This window comes from Brassica napus, chromosome A10 (genome assembly GCF_020379485.1).
Source record: "Brassica napus cultivar Da-Ae chromosome A10, Da-Ae, whole genome shotgun sequence".
In the NCBI taxonomy this organism is placed as follows: Eukaryota; Viridiplantae; Streptophyta; class Magnoliopsida; order Brassicales; family Brassicaceae; genus Brassica; species Brassica napus.
This window is the reverse complement of record NC_063443.1, coordinates 11,219,436-11,233,807: the sequence shown is the minus strand read 5'-3', so window position 1 is coordinate 11,233,807 and position 14,372 is coordinate 11,219,436. Positions and strand designations below refer to the sequence as shown.

The following is a 14,372-nucleotide window of genomic DNA, read 5'->3' as shown; positions in this document are numbered from 1 at the left end:
TCCACAGCTTGTGCTTACTTTTAATTTATAAAATAATTTATGTTATTAATCAGTTGATTTATATTATAATATAACTTGGCCACTAGACATATCACTCTACGTTAAGAGACAAATATGTAAATTATTGTTATTATTTTATGTTTGTGAACCTTAGTTAGGAGTTAGGACGGATTGTAATTGGTGCTTAATGTCCACATGACATTATTAATTTATCTTAAATAAAGAAATATCATAGTGGAAATTTGACCTCAGAATGACATGTTCCATTGATTTCATTCGGCTAGTATAGTGCTATATCATATATTAAGAATTTAATATATTCAACGAAAAATGCACGAGTATTTTAATGCATCATAGCAGGGGAAGTTTTATATGTCGTGAATTATGTGAGTCTGTTGACTCTTTTTTTTTTTTACAACTGAATGTTTCAATAGTAAAGCCTAAGAAGGCAACGAATAGTAGTACAATTGAAAAAAAAAAGTCAAAACACTGGGCCTGTTCGTTTGTACATTTGGAAGATGCATTAAGATGATCCATCTAGATGTTGCATCCAGATAGTCTATCTAGATGTCTTATACAGATGCTTCATTTGAGTGTTGTTCGTTTCTTCATTTCGTTTTTGCATCCAGATAAATCATCTGAATGCAGTTATGTTCGTTTTTTTAACTTGCATTTACATTCAGGTGGACTTGTTAATAAAATGACTAAAATGTTTTTTTTTTATGTTTCTACGGAAAATAGCATTTTTACGGTTTTGGCGGAAAATACATTTTTATGGATTTGGCGGAAAATATGTTTTTGCGTGGTTTGGTGGGAAAATATGTTTTGCGGTTTTGGCGGAAAATGTGTTTTTGACGAAAAAGTGCGTTTTGCGAGTTTGACGGGGAAAAGGTTTTTTTTTTTTTTTGCTATTTTGGCGGGAAAATGCATTTTATGGTTTTGGCAGAAAATGTGTTTTGACGGAAAAATGCGTTTTGCGGGTTTGACGGGAAAAGCTTTTTTTTTTTGCGATTTTGGCGAGAAAATATATTTTGTGGTTTTGGCGGGAAAAATGCATTTTTGCGTTTTTGAAGGGAAAAATGCATTTTTGCGTTTTTGAAGGGAAAAGTGCATTTTTGCGGTTTCGGCGGGAAAATGCGTTTTCTCGGTTTCGGCGGGAAAAAGCGTGTTTCTGGTTTCTGCGGGAAAATGCATGTTCCCGGTTTCAGCGGAAAAATGCGTGTTTCCGGTTTCGGCGGGAAAATGCTTTTTTCCGGTTTTGGTGGGAAAATGCTTTTTCCGGTTTTAGCGGGAAAATACGTTTTTCCGGTTTTGGCGGAAAAATGTGTTTTTCCGGTTTTGGCGGAAAAATGTGTTTTTCCGGTTTTGGCGGAAAAATGTGTTTTCCAATTTTGGCGGGAAAATGCGTTTTCTGGTTTTGGTGGGAAAATGCGTTTTTCCGGTTTTGGCGGAAAAATGTTTTTTTTGGTTTCAGCGGAAAAATTGTGTGTTTTCTAGTTTCAGTTTCGCATTTGCTGTTTTTGGGGGGAAAGTTTGTTTTTCAATTTTTGCGGGAAAATGAATTTTCGGGTCTGGCGGAAAAATGTATTGCAAATAAATAGAATTTACGGTTTAAAAATAATATTTTGACTTTAAAAAGTCATTTTTCAATTTATCATTTTGGGCTGAACTAGATGCATCTGCATCCAGATGCACCATTCAAAACTCACCTTCATTTTAGTGAGAATTTGAGATGAATTTTAAGAGATTCAGTTGGGTGATCCATCTGGATGTAGCATTATAATGCACAAAACAAACATCGATTTGCATCTTCACCCAGATGGATCACCTGGGGTGAGCAAACGAACAGCACCCAGATACCAGTGGGTAACAAACAACATGTGCTCTAATCCAGATATAATGTAAGTAAAGCTAAACAACATGTGCTTTGCTTTTTTTTTTGTCAACCAACATGTGCTTTGCATATTTAGAGAGAAAATCATTGTAAACCATTATTGGGGTTAAAGCCTATTAACGAGGTCTCATTCTAGTGCAAAGGGCCTGAAACCATAGTAGCAGATGTCATGATTTTGTTTTGTTGTTCTTACCCACGTTGACAACGCACACTAGTTTATAGGATTACTAATGCTATTACAAAACACTACGCTGAATGTTCCTGTAATGTTCGCGATACCTCATATCAACTTTTGCATATGTTATGCTTGATTTTATAATGTAATAATTCTTAGAGATTACATATTTCAATATTGTTTGTGTTTTGTCTTTATATGATAAATAGTTTTTCTTTTACACAAAGCTACAACTATGTAAATATTCGTTTATCAACCATCATTTGCTAATGAGTAACAAAACTGGATGAACTTTGTTTTGATAAACTAAATATTGTATTTCTTATTCCAATAGTACAATATCAAAATCAAATGTAGACATAAATGTGATAAAACAGATAACATAACAATGATTAGATGTCAAAATACACAAGTACACAAAACTATACACGACACAGCCAAAACAAAAAGAATTAACTTCCAAAAAGGCCAAACTAAAAAAAATCATTTTTAGAAATTTATAGACAAATGAAACTCTTACGAGAAAAACAGTATCAATTGCACATATAAACTCCAGTTTCGAACCTGTGATCTACCTCATAGAAATCCGTATTCCCCTCAGCAGCTGCACGCAGAGTGATACCAGACAAAGAGCTACTTCCCTGAACCGAGAATTTCACATAGCAGATGATCTCTGCTTCTTCCTCGCTGTTCTCTGAATCGAGAGGCATCCTTGCTCTTAATCTCCCGGGACTTCCAGTGAGAGGAATCTCAGGGACTTGCCATTTCAGTTCTCGATCGGTTCTGTTTAGTATAGCTTTAGGAGAAACCTTAAGCAATGTGGGATCAACAGGGAGTTTCAGAACAAAATCGACGTTTTTCAGAGGCTGAGGTAGTTCCGGGCTTGAGACGTATTGTATCATGAGTGAAAGTAAAGTCCCACTGACTCGTTTCACCATTCGGACTCTAAGAGGCAACGGGGTTAGCTTAGGTTGCAAACTATACTTCAAGATAGGGATTGGTTCTTCAGAAGGAGCTGTTCTAACATGAAACAAACCGTTCCCTAAGCTACTAACCCGAGAACTCTGCATAGCGAATCTCTTAACCGGACTAGTACCTTCAACACGGAACGAGAACTCGGTTTCTTTCTCTTCACCAGAGCCTTTAGGTGGCATTGTTTTCAGATAAACCACACCCATTAGTCCCACCCTAGCAAGCAATGATTCTCTAAACTCCGTTCTAATTTCCTCAGAGATATACATCTCAGGACCTTTCATCTCAGGCTTCTTAACTAAGTTATCGACATTACCTCCGTCTTTACCCTCCACCGCCTTGGGATCACTCGTGTGCAACAGCTCAAGCCCGCCGAGTCCTTCCTTCTTATGAATCTTCTTCGGTCCCATAAACTCTGACGGATCCAACCCGCCGCCCCAAGCATCACTAAACGATTCAAAAGTCTCTCCAATCGAAGCCTGCTCATTACTGAACTCAATCCCACCGTACTCCCCTTCGAATCCTTCCACATTGATGTGAGTAGACTGCGTTGCTTCAGCTGGAGGCAACGTAGTCACCTCGAGTCCAGCCAAAGCCAAAGTCAAGTCCTTAGAGGAAGCATCCTTAGTCTTCTTGAACCCGCCAACAAGTTCTTTCTCCTTATTAACCGTCTCAGACGCCGCGAAAGGATCCAAACTCTCAGTCTCCTCCATCTCTTCCTTCAACTCCTCAGATTCTTGCACCACCACTGGAGCCAAACTCGCAGCCATCTCGTCCCCAGAAGAAAGAGTCTCTAACGGCAACTCGAATCTCGCACTGGAAAACGCCTGCACGGAAGCCAAATGCTCCGCGGCGTGAGACTCCACAGACGCCCAGCTACCTCCTCCTCTGATCTTATTCTCCGTGTCCAACGCCGAATGCACCATCTTCGCGATCCCGTCGCCGTGCATTGACCCAAGCATCGCGGCCAAACGGATGTTGCTGACGCCGCGCAAGACGATGTCGAGCGCCATGTAAACCTCCGCGTACTTCCGCCCGAGCTTCTCCGGAGTCACGTCGACTCCGCGGCAGGCGGTTACGATGACGCTAACGGCCTGGTTCACGATGTGGATGCACTCGAACACGTTGATGGAGTTGTCGTCGTGGTCCGCGACGGTTACGCCGAGGATGTAGATGGAGTTCACTAGCCGGTACACGACGCGGTACTTGCTCTCGACGCCGACGATTACTTGTCCGTTTGAGGCGGCGAGGGGGTCGTCGCCTACGAATTCCGCCGCGGTGGTATCGTCGGGGTCTGCGGCGGAGGAGGAAGAGGAAGGAGGTTGTTTCTGTTTGGGATTTGAGTGTGGGTGTTTGGCGGGGGAGAATGCTTGACGCGTTTGGCGGAAGAAGGAGAGAGCGATTAGAGCTCTCGCCGGCGGGAACCATTCTCTGGTTTGGAGTAAAATGTCAGATCCGTTTGATGGTTGTAGAGCTAAGGCTAAGCATGACATGATGACGATTCGAATTTGATCTGTGAGATTCTAATGTTCGATCTTGATTGTTGGCTTGATTCAGATTAATTGTTAATCGGATCAAAATCAATCGGACCTGAGATAGTCTGATCGCCGATGAAGAAAAACGAAAAGAGAGAGAGAAGATCTTCGCTGTGAAGGAGTGATATTCATAAAAACGACATCGTTTGCTCTACCTTATTGGGCCTTCAAGCTATGCTTTATATGTGGCCCGGCCCATATCCAAGAAGCGTAGTCCGTCACCGTACGTCATTGTAAGCGTATCACCAACTCCAACTACGATTCGATTAGTTGTCAGTGACAGTGTCGGCTCCAAGAAAGTAGAAACCATTAGATATCCAATCGGAGATCCACCGGAACAGTAGTGTCAATGTCGACTCCCGCAACCGCTGGAAGAGGATCGATCACTCACGTGATCTTCGACATGGACGGCCTTCTTCTCGGTATATCTGATCTCTTCGAATCTTCTCTTTATTGTATCGCATTAGAGTGAGTTTCCACTGGATCTAAAATTCGTATTTGATTTTTTGGATACTTCATTGGTTCTGATGAAACCTTAGTTCACTGATTGATTAGCCACTCGATTGTCTTATTAAATCATTAGCTAATTCTCTATACAGTCTAGCTGATATTGTAACCACTTATGATCACTAGTTTTGCATCTCTCTAATGATCAAATTTTTATTTTTACAAAGCGAAGATAAGCTCAATGTCCATCTGGTTTTTGTTGCAGACACGGAGAAGTTTTACACGGAGGTACAGGAGATCATACTTGCTAGATTCAACAAAACTTTCGATTGGTCTCTCAAGGCTAAGATGATGGGAAGAAAAGCTATTGAAGCTGCCAGGATCTTTGTTGACGAAAGCGGCATCAGCGACTCGCTTTCAGCTGAGGACTTTCTTGTTGAGAGAGAGGCCATGCTGCAAGAACTCTTCCCTACTAGTGAGCTTATGCCAGGTACGTTTTCTGCTTTTACATGACAAACATATGGTTCACTGGAAAGTATTGCATGCCTTGATATTTCTGCTTCATGTGGGTAGACAGAAAGGCACTGCCTTTGCGTCAAATCATTATCATTTTGTGCTGATCTTATTATTTCAGCCTTTGTATTCAGTTTTTATTCCACTGTTTCAGGGGCTAGCCGGCTCATCAAGCATCTCCATGCTAAGAACATTCCTATTTGTATTGCTACGGGGTATCTCTTTTCTTCACCACCACATCCTTTTCTCTATTAATAATAATACTATTTGAGCCCTGCTTTCTTAATTTTCAGCTTTTTACAATCCGGAAACTTGACCTTTTAACTTTTGAATGCAATGGTGGCAGAACTCACACACGTCACTTTGATCTAAAAACCCAAAGACACAAAGAGCTCTTCTCACTGATGCATCACGTAGTTCGCGGAGATGATCCTGAGGTGAAGCAAGGAAAGCCTGCCCCTGACGGTTTTCTCGCTGCATCTAGGAGATTTAAGGTAACTATACTCCTAGATTCTAATATATATATATATATACAAGCCCATGTGATGTAATTGAGTCCTCTAAATTCAAGCTGATGTAAACTAAAGTCTCCTCTTCGTCTGGATTCATTAGGATGGTCCTGTTGACCCACAAAAGGTTCTGGTATTTGAAGATGCTCCTTCCGGAGTTCTTGCTGCTAAAAACGCCGGAATGTAAGTGGATCTCTCCTATTGAATAGACCAAAACAGATGAGTTTAATTGTTTAGTTTCAGACACAGTTATTACATCTACATCAAGTTTATTCCTGTTGATTCCTCTCTCTACAGGAACGTGGTGATGGTACCGGATCCTAGACTAGATATATCTCACCAAGACGTTGCAGATCAAATCATGACTTCGCTACTCGATTTCAAACCAGAGGAATGGGGTTTGCCTCCATTCGAGGATTCAAACTAAAGCTTCTTCAAGGTAATGATAAGAAGTCAGAATCATGAATATGTGAGAGAGCGTTGATTGTTTGTCGTTTTATTATATTTGTTTTGGCACTTACATGACAAGGCCATGAGGTTTTATGTCGTCAAGGGGTGTGATTTCTGGCTATTGAAGCCAAAATGGAAACTAAGTTTGTGACATGACAAGAGACCAAACAAAAAAATCTGCCTTAGCGTTTAAACAAAAAGATTGTACAAACTCTTCCTTCCACGTCCAGACATGGGTTCATTTGCTCTTGTTTTTGTCGGTTGCTGAATTGGAATCTCCGTTCTCTACGCATCACTAACATGTGTCATTTACAATCTTAAAATCAATTTCAAAAATAATAATCACACAGACTACAGTGATGCGTGAGTTGTAGACAATAAAATTAAAATTAAATAAAGATAAGTTACTTCTGTTGTATCCTACTTCATTTTGCCTTTACATCCACAAAATTAGTGTTGTTGTTCCATTCATTTCATGGGAAGATAAGCGAACAAAGAAGCAAACACATATGGTAGTAAGTTTACAATAATGCCCTTGGGAATCACCGACATATAGCTAGGCTGCTACAAAACATCTTCTGACATCGTTGGCAAAACGTTATCTCCACTCTCACTCACTCGTTTCTTCTAACCTTTCTTGAGTTCCCTTTCACCGGCAAGATTCGAATTCTCTTCGCTACCCGAACAAAGTCCCTGTGTCCTCACAAAACCAAATCTCTCATCAACTTCCATATAATCCCAAATGTTAGCAAAAAAAAAAAAAAAAACTTCCATATAATCAGCTATATAACTTCAAACACACGAGAGCAAACAAAAGTTGTTTAAAAGTCATAGAAATCAAGTAAGCCAAACACTGAGAGATTTTAGTTCTATAAAGAAAAGAGTATGTCTTCATCAATAAAAGAAAAAAAGTATATTATTGTCTTGCATGAATACGAGCATAACCATCTTTTAGCATGTATGCATACATGTCGGAACTCCTAATCATTGTAAAGCGCATAATATAAAATTAAAATATATGATTTGTAGAAAATTAACACGGCTTGAAAATAGTTTAAGATGGTCTTGCAAAACTATAATCAAATTAATTAGTATTATATAATAAAAGATAGATATATTCTTTAGAGTTAAAACGAGGGATATATTACTTCCAACTGAGATCACCAGCAAGAAGGAGATCGTTCTCCATGTCTTCATAAGCAATAAGGTGTCCAGGAATGGCGTTAGACAGATCAAGATCATCAGTCCCGGAAGTCGAATCAGCTCCATCTACAAACATTTGCCTCAGAACCAAAGCCAAGCTTTGATAACTCTCATGTTTATCTAGGCTAACGCGTTGGCAGATAGAACGTCCCTCGAGCACAACGGTAACCGGAGGAACCACGGATGAAACTAGATCGTCGTCGACGTTGAGTCCAAACCTTGGGAATCTCCCGGCGGCTCCGGAGCTTGAGCTGCTATTAGGGTTTCTCGAAAGAGTGTTTGGCATGAAGGATGGTGTTCTTGTCGTGGTGTCACGACGTTGTTGCGTTGTGTTGTCTTGATGAAACATTCTTTTCGAAGAGTCTTGGATTTGTGGCTGGAAACTGCTCGTACTGAGATTAGGGTTTTAGGGTATTTGTAACCACATCCGTTATAAGGAATTCAAAGGGTTTCGTGTGTTGAGAGAAAGAGAGAGACTGTGTTGATAAGATTCTGGTGAAAGTGAATGTATGTACTTATAAATAGTCAAATAAATAGAGAAGGCGTAAATTGTGTGCCAAAAGGTGTCTTTTATTTTGTGTATTATTTTTGTTTCATTGTTGTCTTAAATATTTTTCACTTACTTTTCATTTCAACGTACATCTGCTCTTTGAGTTTCCAGTTAAACAATGGATCTGTAATTAACAATCAATTTACTATTTCCTTTGTTTCATAATAATAAGTGTCACTTTAAAAAAAATTTGTTATAAAATAAAAGTCATTCTACAATTTCGATATAATTTTGTACATTAAATTTATTTTTTACCTTTTTGAATAATCAATAAGTTTTTATTTAAACTATTTTTATTTAATTAATTATACGTTAAATAAAAATATATAAGTCTATTACACAACTTTCTTAATTTCTGTGAAAAATGTCAGAGTGCCACTTATTATGAAACATATAGAATATTTAATTATTAAATGAAACAGTTGGATTCATGTAGAAATTCACACTTGTGCATTTGTATTGAAAGATACTACTATTATTATTATTACAAATTACAGCTTGATTGCATTGATCTATCACTGTTGGGACAAGAGCTGTTACTGGAAATGCTATATAGTATTTTTTTTTTTGCGTTGAGGTGGTTTTAAAATCATATCTTATCAACCAATTTTCAACTCAATTTTGGTTCTTTTTCATTACTCAGTTTGTAATGCACAAGAACGGTTGAGAATCTTAAAACATTTTTACAAGAGTCAATACAATAATATTATAATGAATCTTAAAAAGGTTTACGTGGACAATAAGCAAGCTGACAGAAAAACATAGGTTGAGAATCTTAAGAACATTTTTGCAAGAGTCAGTACATTAATCATATAATTAATACGAACTAGGAAATTAAAGACTTATAAATTGACACGATCAATTAAATAATGAAATAGGGTATAGAAAAAGAGATCTTGTAAATTGTAACGCATGGACTGCGGAGACGACCGCGCTGCCGTCGCCGAACGCCTCGCTTCCTTGACTCGCGCCTGGTCGGGAGCTCCACGTCATCTTCTTTCGTACATACACCAATACATATGAAGCAGACCAAGAATGTAAGTAATAAAAGCACACAACAATTCACACGTCCATGGCACATACATACCTAGCTACTTTTTCTTTACAATTTATCGCATACGCACTCGTAGTTTGAGTCAGTAATAATAACAAAAAGTCAGTGTAAACTTGTTCAGATATATCGACGTTGCTGCTGTCTTCAAAGGTTCATGAATAAAGTTTGCCATATATATATAATACTCTCTCCGTTTCAGATGTATGTTTTAGGTTTTCACATTTATTAAAAGAAACATATCAAATATGCATTAAAAATATAAAATATATATCTTTTGAAACAAATTTTTTTTTAAATATGAATTTTTTGAAACGGAAAGAATATATTAAAGAAAAGAGGAAAAGTTCGACCATATATAGACTCAAATTTTTCCTATTTTCTTATATATGACTGTAATTGAGCGCAAAAAAAAATCTAATCTTCACTCTATAATTACAGATTTTGGTCCATCAACTATCCAAAGATTAAATAAAAAATGATGTGTTCATTCTAGGCTTCTAGCTATTTTAGTGAGGAACACTACTGATTCCAAATTAATATAATAGAATAAAATTGTATATATACTATGCAATAGTATTTTAAATCACACAATATCATATATAGATTTAGGTTTATAATCTCTTATCTACCCGAAACCAATCTTTGAGAATTTCGATTTAAGAATCAACATTCATATATATAATTTTTTGAGTTAATTTAGTAATTATCAATTTCTTTTGAGTAAAAAAAATGATAAATCCAAACTTACCGCATGATTATGATATAATGGTGAAATATTAATTTTTTTTTAGGGAGTGGATCCAAGAAGCCAGAGGTGAATGAGCTAAGCAAACCCAATAAGACATGAAAACGAAGCACAAGAAGCATATTTTCTTAGGTTAGAAGCAATCAATAATTTATTTCGTAATAATCATGGTGATAAGTGAAGATATAAATACATTTATTTTATAACTCGGGATTCGAAGAAGAAGACTCGAAGATCCGACATGGGAGGCATGGAAAATGTTTAAAACTTACCTCGGTTAATTACATAGATTTCAACTGATTTTGAGCAAAATTTCAGTTTATTTAATCTTCCATTTAATTTGTCTCGATTTTTGTTTTTTTCGATTCTACAGACATACGTTAGTGTTTCCTTATTTCATTCCCCGATGATAATTTAAAATTTAATAACAATCAAACAATCTCCCGCTGATTTTGGTCTGTTTCTAACCAAACACATGATAATCATGATTGTTCGTTCATCTACACTCGCACAAGTGCTAAAGATAAATCCACTTCAGCCTTACATTTAAGCCCCCAAATAATTATACTTAAAAGGCCCAACTGAAACGGTATGGGCCCATGTTTATCCTAACTCTCCGTCAATATCTGTTAAGTTTGATGGGCTTCCAACCTAAAACCAATCAGTGATTAGGGGAGTACCTATCTATTTTATATATTACTAAGGATCCCTTCCAACTATTAATGTGAGATATTTGTCCCTAATACGTCCCCTCGAGATGATGACTCTATGAGCGTCAATCTCGGAATGCTCGGACAAGGATCGATGAGCCAACTTTGAACCAGATCGATGTGGATCGGATTGGACTGTGTGGATCGGACTCTGATTACATGTTAAGCTCGATGGACTTCCAACCTAAAATCAGTTGGTGATTAGGGGAGTGGTCAATCTATTTTATATATTACTAAAAATATCTTCCAACTACCGATATAAAACCTTTGTCCTTAATAATATCCAGTTATGTATGTGCAGCTTTTAGTTGCGTCACTAGATTCTTTCAGCTTCTGAAGAATCCAATCTTATTATATTTATGATCACTGAGGTGTTAATAGCACGTTTTTGTGGTTCTGCTAGAGGTGGTGAAGAAATTGTGCTTATGAGGAATGTATTATTTTGTTCTTGGTGGTAACGGTTTGGTGTTAATCGTCGCTAATCGCAAGTTCTTGGCTGAGTTTCTTCGGGTTCTCGTCTAATGGTTTAAAACTTCGGCTCATGTTTATTTAAATTGTGGAAAGTCACAAAGTTGAGTTCGATGGCTTCATATTTTTATTGAAATAGAAGAAAATCGTCAGCGGTTCGAGTCTGCTTATCTCCAACTCGTTAGCCGATATAAATATTTATGATAGCAACCAATTTTTTCGATTTGTTTTTAGTATTGTTTCTTGGTATAAAGTTAATTTTAACTTCAGTTATGACCGTTAATGCAAGTCTTCTCAGGATTTTATGTTTGTGTTTGAGTTCAGAAAGGAAGCAGTCTCGATCTAAGGCCTAGCAGTAATGTGTTTCCATGCCCGGCTCTTGATCGAGAGAGCAGACTTTCTTTTCTTATTCCCTACTATCATATGGTATTTACTAGTACTATTTTTTAGCTTTCACTTTTTGTGTTTTTTTGTGCTTTTTGATTGTTTGTTGGATTTTTCTATTTGCGGAAGACATCATTCACTACGCTGAAATTCTTTTATTTTTATATTCAAATCCAGTGTTAAAAAAAAAGATCACTGAGGTGTTTGTACAAAACATCAACGCTTAATGGTATAAGCTTCACTACAAGAAAACGCAGGCTTAACGAGGAAGTTTAACGAGGAAAAACAATCCTCGTAAAAGTACGTTGATTTTGCGAGGAAAGTACGTGGAAAAAGAAAAGCATCGTTATTTCGTCGTAAGGTCACGACAAAACATATTCGTCGTAAAGACAATGTAAATTGACGTGGCTTTTACGAGGAAAAACTATTTCCTCGTAAAGACGACGTAAATTTCGCGAGTTCTTTACGACGAAATATTTTACGTGTATTTAACGAGGAAATTTTGAATCCACCAACTTGGTAGGTGGCTCACGTTTTTTTTTTGGCCATCCAATTAATTTTCGTCGTAATTTCATAGTAAAATTACAACTACCAGATTCGAAATTTTCTATAAATATGGATGTTTGAACATCATTTTAAACACACCAACAACAAAAAACGTGAAAGAAAAAAAAATGGCTGGCTCTGGGACTATTTACGAGTTGCGGAATTGGATGTATATGCATAGAGATGCTAACGGGAGAGTGACGAAAGAATACCTTGCGGGGCTGGAGACATTTATGCACCAAGCAGATTCAACACCGCTCGCCCAAGAAAGTGGTAAGATGTTCTGTCCTTGTCGGAAATGCAACAATTCGAAATTGGCAAACCGTGAAAATGTTTGGAAGCATTTAATAAATAGAGGTTTCACGCCAAATTACTATATCTGGTTTCAATATGGGGAAGGTTTTAATTATGATCAGAATGAAGCTAGTAGTAGTAATAGCAATTTTCAGGAAGAACCGGTTAATCATCATTTGCATAATGAACATAGTTACCATCAGGAGGAGATGGTAGATTATGATAGGGTTCATGATATGGTAGCTGATGCATTCGTAGCTCATGATGAAGATGAAGAACCTAATATAGATGCAAAAAAGTTTTACGGAATGTTAAACGCGGCGAATCAACCACTTTACAGTGGTTGTAGAGAAGGTCTCTCTAAATTGTCGTTGGCTGCTAGAATGATGAATATTAAAACTGATCACAATCTACCTGAAAGTTGCATGAACGAATGGGCGGACTTGTTTAAAGAGTATTTGCCGGAAGACAATGTGTCTGCTGATTCTTATTATGAGATTCAGAAATTGGTTTATAGTCTTGGGTTGCCTTCGGAGATGATAGATGTCTGCATCGACAACTGCATGATCTATTGGGGAGATGATGAGAAGCTAGAAGAATGTCGATTCTGCAAGAAGCCACGATTCAAGCCGCAAGGACGGGGACGTAATAGGGTACCGTACCAAAGGATGTGGTACCTACCAATTACAGACAGATAGAAAAGATTGTATCAATCAGAGCAGACTGCTGCAAAGATGAGATGGCATGCCGAGCATACTCAGACGGATGGTGAGATGACTCATCCATCAGATGCAAGAGCCTGGAAACATTTCAACAAAGTACATCCGGATTTTGCTAGCAATAGCCGGAATGTGTATCTCTGATTATGCACAGATGGATTTAGTCCGTTCGGAATGTCAGGGAGACAATATTCATTGTGGCCAGTCTTTCTTACGCCATACAACCTGCCACCGGAGATGTGCATGCAACGGGAGTTGCTATTCTTGACGATATTGATACCTGGTCCGAACCATCCAAAAGGTCCCTGGATGTTTTCCTACAACCACTGATAAAAGAGTTGAAGGATTTGTGGTCAACAGGGGTGAGGACGTACGACTGTTCAACGAAGACGAATTTTACGATGCGAGCTATGCTTTTGTGGACCATAAGTGACTTTCCTGCATATGGGATGTTGTCTAGATGGACTACACATGGGAGATTAGCTTGTCCATATTGGAATGGAACGACAGATGCGTTTCAACTGAAGAATGGTAGGAAGACAAGTTGGTTTGATTGTCATCGTCGATTTCTTCCCATTGGCCATCCTTACCAAAGAAACAAGAATTTGTTTAGGCACAAAAGGGTTGTGAGAGACACTCCTCCACCATATCTAACTGGAGAACAAATTGAAGCACAAATCGACTACTACAGAGCTAACGAAACAGTTCGTTGGGGTGGTAATTGGCATGTCCCTCGTAATATGCCTGATTCTTACGGTGTTCATCACAACTGGCACAAGAAGAGTATATTTTGGGAGTTGCCATATTGGAAGGATTTTCTTCTGCGCCACAACTTCGATGTGATGCATATAGAGAAGAATTTCTTTGAGAACATCATGAATACAATATTGAATGTCCCAGGGAAGACAAAAGACAACATAAAATAAAGGTTGGACTTGCCGGATATTTGCTCAAGAAGCGAGTTACATATTAAAAGCAATGGACAAGTTCCCGTTCCGATATTCAGACTGTCTTCAGAAAAAAGTCGGTGTTGTTCAACTGGGTGGCATCAGAAGTGAAGTTCCCCGATGGGTATGTTTCAAATCTCTCTAGATGTGTTGAAAAAGGTCAAAAGTTCTCCGGGATGAAGAGTCATGATTGTCATGTCTTTATGCAACGACTACTGCCCTTTGCATTTGCGGAACTACTTCCAACAAACGTACAT

The 14,372-nt window shown here is 38.0% G+C and overlaps 3 protein-coding genes across 3 annotated transcripts; 1 reads left to right on the top strand and 2 right to left on the bottom strand.

Moving 5' to 3' along the window:
• Positions 1 to 2,435: 2,435 nt before the first annotated feature.
• LOC106369648 lies at positions 2,436 to 4,695 on the bottom strand. Its single transcript, XM_048742937.1, has one exon. It carries the CDS (start codon positions 4,532 to 4,534, stop codon positions 2,603 to 2,605), a length of 1,932 nt encoding a protein of 643 aa, XP_048598894.1. The 5' UTR covers positions 4,535 to 4,695; the 3' UTR covers positions 2,436 to 2,602.
• Positions 4,696 to 4,779: 84 nt separating this feature from the next.
• Positions 4,780 to 6,648, top strand: LOC106371526 ((DL)-glycerol-3-phosphatase 2). The gene is made up of 6 exons (XM_013811612.3): positions 4,780 to 4,998; positions 5,289 to 5,513; positions 5,691 to 5,751; positions 5,883 to 6,030; positions 6,149 to 6,228; positions 6,343 to 6,648. Exons 1-6 carry the CDS (start codon positions 4,926 to 4,928, stop codon positions 6,470 to 6,472), a joined length of 717 nt encoding a protein of 238 aa, XP_013667066.1. The 5' UTR covers positions 4,780 to 4,925; the 3' UTR covers positions 6,473 to 6,648.
• Positions 6,649 to 6,936: 288 nt separating this feature from the next.
• On the bottom strand, positions 6,937 to 8,813 carry LOC106371527 (auxin-responsive protein IAA33). Its single transcript, XM_013811613.3, has 2 exons — positions 7,644 to 8,813; positions 6,937 to 7,188 (listed from the first exon to the last, which is right to left on the bottom strand). Exons 1-2 carry the CDS (start codon positions 8,045 to 8,047, stop codon positions 7,110 to 7,112), a joined length of 483 nt encoding a protein of 160 aa, XP_013667067.2. The 5' UTR covers positions 8,048 to 8,813; the 3' UTR covers positions 6,937 to 7,109.
• Positions 8,814 to 14,372: the final 5,559 nt, after the last annotated feature.

Excerpts from the sequence above, each read along its gene's own strand:
- LOC106371527 (XM_013811613.3), bottom strand. The coding sequence starts at position 8,047 with ATGTTTCATCAAGACAACACAACGCAACAACGTCGTGACACCACGACA. Across the intron at positions 7,189-7,643 it reads GCTGGTGATCTCAGTTGGAA|GGACTTTGTTCGGGTAGCGA; the intron begins GTAATATATCCC and ends GTGAGGACACAG.
- LOC106371526 (XM_013811612.3), top strand. The coding sequence starts at position 4,926 with ATGTCGACTCCCGCAACCGCTGGAAGAGGATCGATCACTCACGTGATC. Across the intron at positions 6,031-6,148 it reads CTGCATCTAGGAGATTTAAG|GATGGTCCTGTTGACCCACA; the intron begins GTAACTATACTC and ends TGGATTCATTAG. Across the intron at positions 6,229-6,342 it reads GCTGCTAAAAACGCCGGAAT|GAACGTGGTGATGGTACCGG; the intron begins GTAAGTGGATCT and ends CTCTCTCTACAG.
- LOC106369648 (XM_048742937.1), bottom strand. The coding sequence starts at position 4,534 with ATGTCATGCTTAGCCTTAGCTCTACAACCATCAAACGGATCTGACATT.